General features: G+C 38.8%; 1 protein-coding gene across 7 annotated transcripts in view; it reads right to left on the reverse strand.

Moving 5' to 3' along the window:
• The window catches only part of GLRA2 (glycine receptor alpha 2), a 163,450-nt gene that overhangs the window by 108,690 nt on the left and 37,857 nt on the right, over window positions 1-16,903 (reverse strand). For 2 of the 7 annotated variants that reach the window (XM_034756659.1, XM_034756642.1), the window contains exons 3-4: window positions 16,528-16,595; window positions 6,887-7,110 (exon numbers count right to left, since the gene is read on the reverse strand). In XM_034756659.1, the coding sequence (XP_034612550.1) occupies window positions 6,887-7,110; window positions 16,528-16,595 (292 nt within the window). Of the gene's footprint in view, window positions 1-6,886; window positions 7,111-16,527; window positions 16,596-16,689; window positions 16,758-16,903 lie in introns of all 7 variants that reach the window. The other 5 variants (XM_034756668.1, XM_034756634.1, XM_034756651.1 and 2 more) reach the window with 4 other exon arrangements.

The following is a 16,903-nucleotide window of genomic DNA, read 5'->3' on the forward strand; positions in this document are numbered from 1 at the left end:
GTTCGGCTTTTTGGGATTTCCCCCCAGATGGGGATTTGAGTCCCAAAAAGCCGGATATGTCCGGGAAAATTCGGACGTATGGTAACCCTAAGTTAGCAAAAGTGGTCACTTGTAAGAGGTGGTCACTCTTCAAAGGTTTGCACACCAGAGACTGATGGCATTCCAGGGCTTCTGCAAATAGTCACACATGACAGATGGTCTCTCTCTACAGAGGGGGTCTCTAAGGCAGGTTTTACTGTATTTGAAACCAGTGTTAATTTTTGTAATCAGGTTCATGTGGAGATGAATCTGGCAAAATTGCTAGATTCATGTATGAATCAATTGCAGCTCAGGGATTCACCTTGTCCCTATAGTATTGGGTATATTTAAAAATACCTGTTGGTTCTAGCACGAGTCATATTATGTGTAAATAATCTCTCTACGATAGGTAGGGTAGCTATCAAAATGATAAAAAGCATTTTAAGTGTGCCCACTGTATGAAGGTGCTCTACTTCAATGAGCATTTCTGCACTTTGTTATTCTCAGACTGTGTTTTCATTAATTCAGAAAGTTACTTCAAGCCCATATGGAGAGCTTTATGTTTTTGAAAAGTCATTGCATAGAACACTGAATTTATATACAATTTTGCCTAAGGAGAACGGAATTATTTTTCTTGTGCCAGATAAAAAGCACCTGAAATTTCCCCAGAGGAAACAGAAGCCTATGCTATCAAAGCTTGGCTTCCAAGGGAAAATGCCACCTGGACAATATTATCATGGTAGGATTTGGTATAACCAATGAGATCAGAGAGGAGTGTTCACAACATTCACTGCTTCTTATATAGCAAACAGTGGTGTTAGTCATAATAATGGCCTCTCGCCTCCCACTCTCTGTTAATCTCCCATGACAATACAATGCTTCCAGTGAAGTCAAAATCCTCTTAAATCCTAACATTAGATTATAAAATAAATTGAAGTAATCAAATGTAAGCACAGAGATTCATACCTTATTTTAGATCTGTGGAATATTCTTTACAGCACACTAGACTTTTCACATAGTACGTTCAGTTGGACCGGACATTATGATTTAAGTACCACATGCCAAATTCTCAATTGGGGTAAACTGGCATAGCTCCGTTAAAGTAAATGGAGCTGCACCATTTTACACCAACTAAGAATCTGACCCCAAGACAATCGTGGAAAGTGTATACCTAAACCAGCTGACTGTGCTGCGCTACCAGCTTCTATAGTGGCCAAACTAAAGAGCTCTCAGAGGTTATTTCAACCCAGTGCTGAAGTAATGCCCAGTGAATGTTACACATGACCACCATTCACATACACCCCATTGGGACATGCAGGAACAGAAGGAACTATTTCACAGTGCAGTCACTGACTTTGTTCAGAGCCACCCAGGCCCTAGTCCCTTGAACCTCCTTCCTGCACCCAGAACCTTTGGCACAGTAGATGACCCCAGTTCCACTGCCGAAGGACCCTCTGCAGCAGCAGACAAAGGGTCTGGGTATGCTTCTAATAGTGTCTATGGAAAAAATAATATTTAAAGTAAATTTCACCACCAGAGGACAAATTCTGAGTCGACCAGCTTTTTAGCTGTTGCGTATTTCCTTCATATAGGACAAAGGACACAGGTACAGAGGAGATTATTAAATGATTGCAGCTTCATTCATTGTGGCCACTGCATTTCCACTAGCACTGACTTGCCCACATTGTAGTAGGAAATCCAAAATACTACAGGGCTAGAGACTGCTTTTGGCACTAAGTATCCTGTATGTTGTAACCTTTATTATTCATAATTAGGCTTGGAAAGATTAGATTTTTATGGGTAGATGTTGATAAATGTTGATTTCACTGTACACACACAAAATGATGAACAAATATGTCCATCTGTAACAGACATTTACAGATAGGCAAAGGGGGGGAAATGCTGCTGGAGAACTTATTAGAGTTTGATTTAAGGCTATTTATTATGTATATATTTGATGTGATTTTGACAATTAGTGTCTTAACAGATTTAAAGCTTTAACTTTTTGAATCTCAGCTTTTACTATAAAAGAATAATTATTGTCTGTCCCTCACAAGCGCCCAGAACTGAACATTTAAAATAAATTAAAAATGCTTAAACCCCATAATGTTGCTCAACTAGTGAAAATTTGAATAAATAAAATAAAAAAATCTCAAAATAGTGATATTTTCCATTGAAATTATTTAAAAAATTGAATTCTGCCAAGTCTAGTCATAATATAACCAAAACCATGTGCTGGGGATGGAGCCAAAGCAGTTTCTCCAGCACTCAGCACAATTGCCATGGTATGAAAGAGAAAAAGAACAAACAGGAAAGAAGAGGCAGTACAAGAAAGAAGCTGTGGAATGAGAATTGATTGTGCTTTGGATTGTGATCTCCTGATTTGCACTAGATAAAGCAACTGGCACATGGGCTTGTATTCCAGATGGATTGTCATTTGTCTGAATATAGAGTAGCTCTTTTGGATGGGCAAGCCAGTGATGGCTTTTGAATGTTGCAGCTAGCAGTAGCAGCTGTTTTTTACAGTATGGAGGGTACAGAGGTAGGGTTCTGTTGCATAAATAGAAAGGAATCCACGAGCCTGATTCCTCTCCATGTCACAGTGTTTCAGCAGCATTATTCCTTTTTACACCCCCTACCCCAACACTATTTCCCTCTTCGATTCTCTGCCCTGCTCCATAATAACATTTTACAGTTGGATCAAGGTCAGGGCATGAGACCAGAAAGAGGAAATAGCCTAAATAGTGGCATCACATCCACACAGTGAAGACAAACAAACAAAATAGAGATCGCTAATCTGAAAATGGATGTAGCTGTTTTGAAAATTTTGAGTAGTTTCCTGGGCAGCTCCTCAATGTTATCTTATAACCGGAGCTAGGAGTAGGGTGACCAGACAACAAATGTGAAAGATCGGGATGGGGTGGGGGGTAATAGGCCCCTATATAAGAAAAAGATCCAAAAATTGGGACTGTCCGTATAAAATCAGGACATCTGGTCACCCTAACTAGGAGAGAAAGAAGGGTAAATAGTTAAAACAAATCTCTTCCCCTACAGTTCTTTCCAAGGCAATTCCAAATAGCCCTTTACTAAATAACTCAAAAAACTCAAACATCTTCTCATATTTTTAAAGTGTGATGATCTGCTTGATAATTTACTCTAGATGGAGAAGACTTCAACCAATCTCTTAGATCCTAGATTATGTCCATCATATTCTGCATCAAGTTGATATGGCTGAAATCACTTGGTAACATGAACATGACAAAGGGGGCAGCTAGTTCAGCAAGGAAACCCATTTAATTAAGCAAAAGTCTTCTATCTCCTCTCACCCAAGTAAAATAAGCCCACGCTGGCTGGCTGTTACTAATAGTTTGAGCTAGCTGAGTAGTCAGAACTGTGCTGATGGCCTTTTTAAGGTTTCTAAACAGACCTATGTTCAGGGATTCCATTAGATCTTTTAACCCTTCTGTCATATAATACTAGTATTCCTTATTATCTACTGTCTGTAGCAGAGGCGCCATCTTTCTTAGTTGACGGAGGGGTGCTCGACCCTCACTCCGCCCCAGCCCCCACTCCACTTCTTCCCCCAGGGCCCCACCACCTGCCACTTCCCACCCCCACTCCACCCCCTCTCTGTCTCTTTCTGCCCACCGTTCCTCCCTCTCCCCCCAGCACCTCCTGCATGCCGCTGAACAGCTGATTGTGACTGGTGGGAGGTGCTGGGGGGAGGGGGAGGAGCTGATCGGCAGGGCTGCCGGTGGGTGCTGAGCACCCCCTTTTTTTTTCGTGGGTGCTCCAGGGCTGGAGCACCCATGGAATCGGCGCCTATGGTTTGTAGTGCCCAAAGTGTGCTAGAGAAGACACGATCCACATCCCAAAGTACTTAAAATCTATACAGAGCATGACACAAAAAGCAAATGCAAAATATAACAAAATGTACTGTGGGAAACAGGCCATGGGAACAGACGACAGGATTTTCAACAATGTCATATTGCGTTGGCCCAGATGCTGCAATGAGGTGTAGGAGGGTGGGCCTCTACTCAGAGATCCACCCACATGGAGATCATTGCAGGATTAGAGCTTTAGAAAGGTATGACCACACAACTTTAGGGGTTTATATTTTGTTGATTTATATTTTAATTTTGACTAGTTTTTGCTTTTCGGTCTATTTTTATTATATAAAATATACACAGTGAACTTTGGTATAGTGAAACTCTATTTGTAGGGAAGGTGAATGAAAGTCCCAATTAGTTAAATGCATTCACAATGCGAAAAATCACAATCCCAGTTACAGTGCATCTCTGCTTATGGTGAAGTTGTTCTGTGACTGCAACTTTATTGTAACTACTGATTGTAACTGCCAGAGGCCCTTCCGTGCCTGCAGAACAAAGAGCAGGATTTGCACCTTAGAGCACACAACAAAATAAGCTGACTGTCTCTGTGGTGGAGCATCTCACAGCATTCCTAAATACGTTTATAATGTTACCAGTGCAGTAAGTGGGGAGGCCAGACACAATAGAAATGCCTACCTTCTTATTTAGTGCATATTGGAAATCGTTACAGTTTTATTTTAGAGAAAATATTAACTTTCTCATGATTTTATGACATCTACAAATATATGATAGAGCAGCCTGAGATGTAACTTGTCAGTCATATTTGTAAGTGCTTTGAACACTCAAAGTGAAGTAAATGCTACATATTATTATTATGCAAGTGCTAAGTACTATGATTATGGTAGTGAAAATGGTGTAGCAATTACAACTATAACATCCTAATGCAATGGGACTAACTAACCATTGCATTACTTACATTTTATTCCAGTGTAACATCACTAAAATCAGTTGAGTTATGGAGTGATCAATCAAGGCCAGTATATGAAGAACAGAGTCAAATAATTATTTTTTAAATTGTTTCTAATTGATAACTCTCAATTACCGTTCAAACATAGGTTTTGCTCACTATAAATGTTATTAATGTATACATTTTATGCTGTCGTGTTGTAGAAGCACCAGGTACAATATATGCTAATACAGGGCAATGCAGATGAGAAACAATACACTTTTCCTTAGCACAAAATATTACCAGTGTTTACTCTATTTCAAATTAACTTTCATTTAGGTTTGTGAATTTTACAAATATGATATGACAGCTTGAAATATTACTTTTGCAGCATGGACAAATGTCAGGAAAATTATCCATCTGTGCTCACAATGGCACCCAGCTGCATTGTTGCCTCCAGTAAGATGGTGTCTGATGTCACTCAAATGAACAGAAGCTTTCATTTCTTTCTTGAGATTAAATAAGAGATATTTGTACATGACAGAATGTTTAATATATGGTATATCACTCTGTGAGTTCTGTTTTCACCCTTGCATACTGTTATTTTTCTCCCACTGTTGATATGTCAATTTCAAATTCTGCCCACTGAACAGTTACATTACCTACCAACATACTGTGGTGTTCCTAGTGCAGAATTTCCATGGGAATTAAGCAAATTGAGTAGGCATAATTTTTTGTCCACTGCAAATCTACTTTCTCATTACACAGAACAATAATAATCAGTTATTAAAAATCTATGTTTCCATAAGCTTAAGAATGCCCAGTCAGAAATATCCATACTGTGAAATATCTCACTCTCCTACAGCTCTTACACATGAATAGCTAATAAGAATTTTGTTCAGGTTCATAAAGAAGAAACAGCTCATCAAGCAACTCGGTAAACACCTGAAAGAATGTAAACATTATATAAACCAAGCACTGCAAGAAAAGAATTATGCAGGAATTCAGAAATTATGATTAATATCTATAATAATAGTAATAGCGTTTAGAGTGCTTTACATCTTCAGATCCCATTACAAGCATTAAGCAATTAATCAAATAAAATGAGTGCTGTAGATTATTTGCTGCAGCCAATTCTTAAGCAATGCTTTTTTTTTTACCTCTCTAGCATTCTGATTCCCTGCATGTGTCCCATTTCATAAGGTCACATCAAGTTATGTTGTGTCAAATAGCATTTATTAACTCAGCCTAAACTCAGTCAGCATGACATATACTACATTGCACTTTGTATCAAAAATGAAAAGCAATTCCACTGATTTTTAAATGCATGCAAAGGCCAGCAGATACCTGGGTGATTTTCATATTTATTGCATACCAAGTTATTACATGGCAGGAACGACTCCATTTAAGATGTTCTCCAGCCATTTAAAATAACATTTTCCCTTTACTTTTAAAATTCAACCCACAAAGGATTGAAAGGTTGATTTTCTCCTCCTAGTAGGAGAGTAATACCAACTGATGCTAATTACTGATGCACATCAATAGGGCACTAGACCCCTTCATTTTTCAGCATGGCTAGGAGATACTGCTGTGCCACTTATATTCCAATTTGTGAAGAGTAAAAGCTCACCACAAAGACAGATTTTCCTTCTACTCTGCTGAGCTTATGTCTCATTAGAGTGTACACAAGGGGCAACAAAACTTAAAGATGTAAATTCTATGAGAGCTAGTCTACACTACCCACCCGGGTCAGTGGGTAGAAATCATTCTCTCGGGGATTGATTTATCGCGTCTCGTTGGGACGCGATAATCTATCCCTGAATCGACGCGCGTACTCCACCAGCCCAGGTAGGAATAAGCGCCGTCGACGGGGGAGCCGCGGCAGTCGATTTGCCGCCGTCCTCACAGCGGGGTAAGTCGGATCAGATACATCGAATTCAGTTACGCTATTCCCATAACTGAATTTGCGTATCTGAAATCGATTCCCTCCCCTCTCCCCCCCCCCCGCCTTAGAGTAGACGTAGCCTGAGTGTGGTCATGACAGGAAAGACATGGAAGCAAGGGGACTTAAGAAGCAAAAAAGCTGGTTTACCTGATACTGTATAGCACTTTCCCAGTCTTAGAAATCCTCAGCAACTTGTTGTCTGTTGTAACATCATGGAAGTTTGCACCTTTCTCATTGGCAAAGAATAAATCAGGCTTCCAAATAGAGTCCAACATAGATGGATCCAAATCCAAGGAGTCATCGGGGTATTCACTGTAAGCCAGGCGTGAGTCGTTCCACTGCTGTCTCAAAAAGATGTTCACTCTGTAGTCCTACGGAAATGCCATGCACAAAAGTCAATCTCTTGCCAAGGTGAGAGTTCAGTTTAACTTTCCTGATGCTCACAATGATTTTAGGTTCAGTGCGGTACCAATGATATAATAAACCTACATATTACTCTTCCCTTTGAATGAGAGAGCTATTATTTAAAAATAAGGCAGTGCAAGTGGCATACTGTACCAAACTAGTGCAACAGGTACATTTTCCAAATCAAATACGATAGTCCCTTTTCAGCTGATGAAGATAATATCACCTACAGCCATAATATTAACTACAACCCCCTATGCAATACTGTGGATTAACATGAAGCTCAGAAATATCAAAGTATTACTAGCTGTAGAGTTTTCAGTAATCGCAATGTAAAATAAACAGGTATGAAAATATCCCAAAGAGTAACTTAACTCAATCATTCACAATCTGTAAATCAACAGATTCCAGTGCTCCAGGAGATAGGTACTAAAAGCTTTTGATACAGTCTCCCACAATATTCTTGCCAGCAAGTTAAAGAAATATGGATTGGATGAATGGACTATAAGGTGGATAGAAAGCTGGCTAGATCGTCAGGCTCAACAGGTAGTGATCAATGGCTCGATGTCTAGTTGGCAGCCGGTATCAAGCAGAGTGCCCCAGGGGTCGGTCCTGGAGCTGGTTTTCTTCAACATCTTCATTAATGATCTGGATGATGGGATGGATTGCACCCTCAGCAAGTGCGTGGATGACACTAAGCTGTAGGGAGAGGTAGATATGCTGGAGGGTAGGGATAGGGTCCAGAGTGACCTAGACAAATTGGAGGGTTGGGCCAAAAGAAATCTGATGAGGTTCAACAAGGACAAATGCAGAGTCCTGCACTTAGGACGGAAGAATCCCATGCACTGCTACATGCTGGGGACTGACTGGCTAAGCGGCAATTCTGCAGAAAAGGACCTGGGGATTACAGTTGATGAGAATCTGGATATGAGTCAACAGTGTGCCCTTGTTGCCAAGAAGACTAATGGCATATTGGGCTGCATTAGTAGGAGCATTGCTAGCAGATAAAGGAAAGTGATTATTCCCTTCTATTCGGCACTGGTGAGGCCATATCTGGAGTATTGCATCCAGTTTTGGGCCCCCCACTACAGAAAGGATGTGGACAAATTGGAGAGAGAGTCCAGCGGAGGGCAACAAAAATGATTAGGGGGCTGGGGCAGATGACTTACAAGGAGAGGCTGAGGGAACTGGGCTTATTTAGTCTGCAGAAGAGAAGAGTGTGGGGGAATTTGATAGCAGCCTTCAACTACCTGAAGGGGGGGTTCCAAAGAGGATGGAGCTTGGTTGTTCTCAGTGGTGGCAGATGACAGAACAAGAAGCAATGGTCTCAAGTCACAGTGGGGGAGGTCTAGGTTGGATATTAGGAAAAACTATTTCACGAGGAGGGTGGTGAAGCACTGGAATGGGTTACCTAGGGAGATGGTGGAATCTCCATCCTTAGAGGTTTTTAAGGCCCAGTTTAACCAAGCCCTGGCTGGGATGATTTAGTTGGGTTGGTCCTGCTTTGAGCAGGGGATTGGACTAGATGACCTCTTGAAGTCTCTTCCAACCTTAATATTCTGATTCTAATTCCATAGGAGCTGATTATGTGGTATAATTTCTCCTATCTACATCTTAGTTCCTGTTCATAACCTTTGTGTACCTATTGTATGTTTTTCTCTAATTCTCTACTTCTCCACATCTTTTCTACTTATCTTTATGTTAATTGCATTCTCTTGCCCAATAACCTTTTAGTTACAACTGGGAGGACAGAAATTATTAAGTGGTTCATTTAGAGCTAACTTTAATACTGTGGCAAAACTGGCCATTAAGAGGGAATGTTATAACTATAACAGCATGTAGGTACTGATCCAAAGCCCATTCAAGTTGATAGGAAAGACAGTTACATATATTCTGAGTGTATCATTTCTAAAGAGGTTCCATGCTCAACAAATACAGATGTGGCATTGATCGCTTTGTTGCTGTAGTTATTTATTTAACTGACATCAAACCCCCTACATTTAACTGCCCTGAGAATAGTTTATCAGAAATCCATATGCCATTCATCTTGAATATTTTAGTTTCAGAAATATTTAAGGATATTAAAACTGATGATATTATCTGAAAGAAGCAATCTGTTAGTGAAAGGGACTCGAAATAATTCCATCTTCTGCACAAAAATCCTGCATTTAGGATTTATTCTGCAGTAGCTAGAATATATGAAAATGGCAGCAATATGCTTCTGACTTGGAAAATGTATGAGTTGACATTTGTTTAGTTAGGCCACTGAATTGCATAGTCTAAAGAATGTATCATCACTGAAAAATAAGATAATATTCTCCCAATGATTAGTGATGCCGTAAGTTACTAGCTAAATATGCAAACTCTGACGAATAAGCCCCTCCAAATTTAAGTTTTCCACTGTTCATTCACGAGGCTTGTGATGAAAAATGTGTTGCTGAACTGACAAAACATTTCAAATAGCTCCAAGTATAGCGACTGATGAAGCTCCTGAAACCATAGGATAATGTTTTGGGATTTCATTGGGAGCATGATTTTTTTTTTTTTTAATTTTGCCTGTGTGGATATGAGCCAAATATGAGTGTCAGAGAGTAATAAGGGGCTGATATTGGGGGGGTGAGCTCATGGAAAGTCAATTATTAGAGGCACTGATAGAATTTTTCAAAGAAAAGCCTACATATATTTCTCACAAGCCAATTTTTTCTGTGCTATGGAGTTTCATATGGTTTATGATTAAACAAATATTTTGAGTTCTAAATTGCCAAAGCATCTTTGTATCACATACAGAGACAAACTCTAGGCGTCTCCTTTACTCATTTTCTCAGCCTTAGAAATAAAGTAATTATCTTGTAAATGTACATGGGACAATTTCCACTACAAAGATATGAAAATACTCTAACAAAATTACTACAGGAAAGAGGGGAAGTGCTAGCAGGGAAGAGGGGAGATTGCTTAGGACATAAAGTTAATATATTCAACTGTGTGAGTGGCTTTTAATTTCTCTGAAGTGGGACACATACTGAAGTTAAATGAAAGCAAAGGGATTTTTTATTTCCAGGACACTTCTATAATTGTTCACTTAAATCATTACAGTCTTTAAATTTCCTAAAAACCTATAAAAGAAATATGCTTTCATCAGCTGCAGTACACACTAATTTAGATTAGAAGTAATGAACTGCCAAGTCCTTTTTGTTAGAAGCGTTAGTATAGGATGATATACATTATACCAAAGCTGATTTTAAATACCAACAGCCTTAAATGATCCTTTACTGACACAGCTGGAAGGATAATATTCAGATCGATCATTCTGGTATATTTGGAAATATTTTCTCAGCACATTTTTGTGAGAAGCAGAATAGCATTATTATAGCCCCTCTTTGTCCCTAATTATTTTTGCTTCCTGTCTTGATGAAAAATTAAAATGAAACACAAACTTTAAAAGAAGAACAGGAGTACTTGTGGCACCTTAGAGACTAACACGGCTGCTACTCTGAAACTTTAAAAGGTAGTCCTGGATTTCTTTCTCTGCTGCCTCTTTGCAACAGGGTAAGCAGGAGGGTGTGGAATGCTAGGAGGACCATAGGTTAAGTACAATGATACAGTATCTTGTCTAAAATTTTGTATTTCTCTGAGATTATGTTTTTTTGCTGATGCTATGAATATCATCCTGGAAAGCAGTCTTTTCTGAGAATGATATCACAATTTGGTGTATCGGACAGCACATGAGTTATTTGATAAATTCCTGAAGGCAGGAATGGGTGGAAGGTATTAAACCACTCACAGAGGGCTGATTTACACCAGCTGAAGAACCGATTCACAAACTTTAGCTAATTGCATTTGCTGGTGTCACAGAGAAATGAGGTCTGAACACAGGACTGGGAAACAAAACCTCCAAGTTCTAATCCCATCTGTGGCCCTGGGAAAGTCATTTAACTTGTTTACCTCGGTTCCCCACTATCAAGTGGGTGTAACCGCACACACTTTTTCACAAAGGAGGGATGAATATTAATTATTGTTGTTAATATTATTATTATTTATTGGTTGATAGTCAAAAATTCTTTGAAGATTACGGGCTCAACCCATGGATGCACCAAGTTAATACTAGACACAGCTCAGGAAATTGGCTGCACAGAAAGGGCAGTAGAAGGTCCTGGGCCAGCTGGGGACCAAAATAGCCAGCAATGTAATTTAGAAGAGCTGCAGGACTGTTCTAAATTACTCGGACTGCAGACAGCTGCTGTGCTAGCTGGAGATCTGTCAGAGTGCTGTGCATTCCGTGGGGCTTTTTTCCATCCCACCCTTCCCTCAACAGGGCTTTATTCACCCAAGGATGTGATTCAGGTGTCTGGGGGAATCAGCTGCCCCTCCAGCCTCAGCAGCACAATGCATTTGCAACAGGGTCAGAGAACTATACTATATAAATTTTAAATATTAATATTATCTGGCAGAGAGTTGTTAAATGACCTGTTGTAGGGCCCTGAATCAGCCAGGTGCTTGAGTACACAGACTTCTGTGAGACTACTCATGTACTTAATGTAATGCACATGCTTAAATACCTGGCTGAACCAGGGCCTAAGTGGCTAACTTGGTGTCCCATTTTTTATAGTGAAAAGATGACACTGTCCATGCAGCCACAACAAAGTTCTATTGCACTTTACCAGTTGTAAAGAAAGGGCTAATTTATTTGCTGGAGTAAGTGGGTGGAATGCCACTGAAGCCAGCAGAGAACTTATCCCAAATGTCAACCATTGATTAAAGTACACACCAGCAATACAATATCCTTGCAATTAGGCATGTCTACAATGAACAATTAGTTTGTCAATCTATAAACTGCTCTTAGCTTCTCCATGGGCAATAGCTAAAAACCCCTGGTCATTAGCTACAATGAACAACTGAATTCTCTGGCAGTGTTGCTCAACTTGAGATAGATTACTCATCTATGATATTTAATCACAGCTATTTCATGCTGAGGTTTTACTGATTAATTCTGCACGTGTAAAAGGATTCAAAATAGTTATGTCAGCGGACCAACTTCATCCCCGCTGTATCTCTGCTTTGATCAGTGGAGTTACATGAAGGATGAGTTGGCCCACTCTTCATAACATAAGGCCTGATCCAAAGTGAAGACAATGAAAAAACTCCCATTGACATAAAACAGCTTTGTATTAGGCCCTTTGTTATCTACCACTGTTCTGGCATAATGTACATCATCCTCACAGGGAAGAAAACAATTTCCTTTGGAATAAAAAAAAAAGTGATACTGTCCCATTTGTGTACTACAATTCAGAAGAATTAACAAGGCTGTATTTTGTCTCTATGGATCATTTCATAGAATTGAGAGTGAAAACTCACAGCAGAACTGCAAGTTGTGCTTTATAAACTGAATTTTTTAAAAATAAATATTTTTCATAAATGCATACTTCAAAATGTATTCAGACCATTACAAATTAAAAAACCCAAAGCTGAGAAATTTCAATAAATTAGGGTAGTAAACATGTAAGGTAGAATTTTCAAAAGTCCTTAGCATTGGCTTAACTCTGCTCCCATTGAAATCATCAATAAAACTCCCACTGATTTCAAAGGGAGTGGAGTTGGGCTAATATGGAAGGGTTTTTTTAAGAAAAGCCCACCAACAAAATACAAAATGAACTTCAGTTTCCCACCAACCTTTCATCATTAGTACAAAGGTATCAAACTTTGCAGTCATTTCAAAACCACTGCTGGCTGTGAACACAGAACCTGTTACCGTTTAAGGACAAAGGGCCCATTCCACCAGTTTACCCAGGGTCAAATTGTTCTCATGCATTCAGATCAGTGAAACTTGTGCATATCACATGAAATTCATTCCTCTGCAGGGGACTTGCACAAGGTATATCCACCACTTAAGTTCCATTTAAACCTTCAAAAGAGGGCTTGAGTGGGACTTAAGTGAGGCAAGAGACTTATGCTGACCTACAGGTTGAATTTCACTCCTGTATCCGTCCTACTCAGAAGTCAGAAATGATGCCTGTTGGTGTTAATAAGAATTTTCCCTAAGCAAATACGGCAGAATTGGGCCCCAAATCCTGCCTTTCTCTCAGTGAGCTCATCTGAGAGCTGAATTTGGTCCCCAAAGATTTTCAATATGCCTCTTCCAAGCAATGTTCTGAAAATATCCCCTTTAGTACTTAAAACCTAAGTACTTTAAGCATTTTGGTCCTCTGAGACATGAGTGTCTTCTTTTGATTTTCAATCTAATGTATAACCTACTTACAATTTTTTTATTTTTTTTATTTTAGTTTTATGTCAAAATCATCAAGAGCATTTGATGGGAACAAAATGAGTTCTAGATAGCAAAAAAAAAAAAGCCCTCATTATTTATCACAAGGGATGCAAAACTTTTCAGCACATAATTAAATTTACTTTGGAAAGCAAAGTAGATGAGCAGTAATTGATGCCTGCCTCTAGGAACATTTTAAAAACATACTCTAAACTAGTCATTAATGCGATAACAGTATTAGGAAAATCAATATCAAACTGCTGAAACAGCACCCACTTTAACCGAACTCATTCAACACTATCTGCAGATATTATGAATAAAGCAAAACAAGGAAGCCAACAGTCTTTGTTTTCATTTACTTGAGTGTTTAGCTTTTTTCAGCAGAATGTGTTAATGAACATTGAAAAAGTGCACATTAACATATTTGATAGATAATAAAATGCAATGAGGGGATTTAATCAAAGCAATGAAGGAGTCTAATTAATGCAATCAGCATTAGGTCGTGCAAATATTTTCATTGAATGCCATCTTGTAAAGCCAGTGACGTGCAGGATTTTTGCTACTTAATGCTGTGTCTCTCTCTCTATGTGCTAAGACCAACAGAAAAATGTGTGACTGAATGCAAAACCCAGGACTATGTGCATAGAACTTTCTTCTCAGAATCCTTTAGATTTAGGAAATCTTACCAAGACTTTAAGGATACTGAAAATAAAGTCTGTTGATTGTTATAAATTATGTGGTATTCTGATTTTTCCCCTCCCTCTCAGTTTCAATGTTGTTTTGATTTTCTTGTCAAGGTCATTTAAAAAGATTATGTATAAATACTGTAAGTCAATGCTTTTCAACCTTTTTCATTTGTGGACCCCTAAAAATTTTCGAAAGGAGTTGCGGTCTCCTTTGGAAATTCAACCTGTGGTCCCTCACTATAGAAGTCTTACACTGAAAACTGACTGAACAGAATTCAGCTATAAATGTTGCACAGGCTTGACACAGCATTTGATGCAACGTGAGAAAGGGTGCTAAACTGTGGGTTTCTATGGTAACAACAACAATCCCGGGTTTTGACCTGTAGGTGGGGGTATTCACATACTTTTGATTGATCAGAAAAATGGAATGCCTTTTCTGGGATCTGAAACTTTATTTTCACTGTCACCTTTTGCGGACCTCTTAGACATAGTTTGCGGATCCCCAGGCTCCGCGAACCACAAGTTGAAAACCACTGCTGTAAGTTATCATCTATACTGCCTCCACTCTGCTGTATACCCTTATTGTTTATATTGGGGACACTCTCTTTCCATATTATGTAAGAAAGTTGCCTAGTTTGTTAAAAATGCAGTTCATTGATTCTTTAGTGAAAAGTTAGATAGAGGTTTTTCAAAAGCACCAAAGGATTTCAGAGAATAAGTCCCACTCATTTCTGTAGGACTTGAGCTCCTAAATCTCTTCAGTGCTTTTTAAAATTTAAATAAATATTTAAATTAGGTATCTATTAACTAGCTAAGATACACACATGTTCTTTCAGAATGCAAACATTTCAGGGCAACATTTATAACCATATTATTTAAAACCTATGCTTGATTTGCCATGTCTTTTTATAGATAATGTGTTTGATGTTGATTATAGGGGTTTGGTCCTGCCAAGTGCTGAGAAATCTCTACTGTCTTTGACTTCAGCAGGTCTATAAGGCACTCAGCAGCATAGGATGGAGCCATAAGGGGACTAAACAACACAATGTCAGAACTGCTGTGTGATTACTTCAGAATAGCTCACAGCTCTTTCTTTAAAGTGGTGCACAGGAATCTCATTGGATTTTGTTGTGGAGTGAGGTATATTCTCATTTCAATGGGGTTGTGAATACACCTGATTTTTAGGTAGGAGGGGGCAGGGAAAGGTTAAATCTGAATCCAAATTGCAACATGTAGCTAACCTTATCTATAGTAGACTGAACTAAATCCCTGGATCCAAATACTCAAGAATTTTCAAGTATTCAAAATATGAATTCATTCTGTGGTGCCAACCCATTTCTAGTTTCTGTAGTGGGTTGAACACTTAAAGTACTATGGACAAGACTCCACCGCACTCAATCACTGTAGCTTGGCTCCATGTATAGTCCCATCAAAGTCTATAGGCCAGTTTGTAGCATAAGAATCCATGAATGGAAAGATGGCCAAATACTACCTGTCCGGAGCGCTATGCTATTTTAAAAAAAGTCCCTTCAGCATTAACAGGAATTATGAGCACTAGAAGGGAGCATGTGCACCAAAAGTTCTTCTTTTTAAATTGTAATAGAGTGTATGAATCTCAGCACTTAAGGGTCACAAGGATTTGTGGGGAATCTGTTCTTTGAACCTAATTGTATAGATTAATATCCACTCCGTTTTGCTTTGAGTTGTCAGATTCAAACAAAAGCAAAGACTCAAAGCAAATCTGGGAGAAAACTGTCTCAGTCTACCTGATGTTGGGTTAGTTTTTCCTGGTTTCAATCTCAAAACCATAAATAGGCCAGGTTTCCGAGTAGCAGCCGTGTTAGTCTGTATCCGCAAAAAGAAGAACAGGAGTACTTGTGGCACCTTAGAAATTCACTTAAATGTAGTTAAGATTGCCCCTATAGGTTCACCCATGTTTTGGTGAAATTATCAAAGTTTCCCATCTGTAACAAAACCTGAAGTCAGAAGAGTTGTATCTGGTTCATTTCAGTTTCATTACTGAAATGTCACACAACTCTAATTTATAGCCCTGGAGATTACTAAAATATGTAAAGCTCTAATTGTAGCATTATGATGCAAATGTGAGACAGAGCCATCAGACATTTCTCTTAGAGTTAACCTTGATTTCCATGTGTATATCCAGGGGATACATTTATTTAAGTCATAACCATATTTTTTTACTACTTTGACAAAGTATTTATTATTTAGAGCACCATTTCTGACAAAAAAAGCAAACACCAACAGTAGCTATTCCTAACCTTTAGCACTATGGTATGTAAAGTTTATTGTATTTTAATACTATAGGTACATTCTTAGTAGCTTAGGAAGTCAGTAACTATCCCCTCATCTATAATAGCACCATTCTATACCACACCCCACTCCTTCACAAGATGGCTTCAATGGTCAGTCCCACTCACCATTGTAGTTTCTGCTATTGAACCAAAGCTGTTGATAAATATGTTGCAGGTAACATTTACAGGAGGACCTGCAAGTTGAACAATAAATAGAAAAATTGACAGGTTCTGTTCATGACATATCAAGTATTGTTGTTTTCTTGCCAGTGGCATCATAACACTTACCATTGTGGTTTCTGTGACTGATCCAAAACTGTTGATAAAAATATTGCAAGTAACGTTTACTGGAGGACCTGTGGAATGCAATAAAAATGTTGCAATATACAGTGAAGCAAAAGCACAGATCCATCGACATCTGTACAGACTGGTACAGATGTGGATGAAACTAAGTAGAAAAGTGAGATTTCACAGTCAAAGTAATGTGCATGTCCATCAAAGA

The sequence above is a fragment of the Trachemys scripta genome, chromosome 1, assembly GCF_013100865.1.
Source record: "Trachemys scripta elegans isolate TJP31775 chromosome 1, CAS_Tse_1.0, whole genome shotgun sequence".
Classification (NCBI taxonomy): Eukaryota; Metazoa; Chordata; order Testudines; family Emydidae; genus Trachemys; species Trachemys scripta.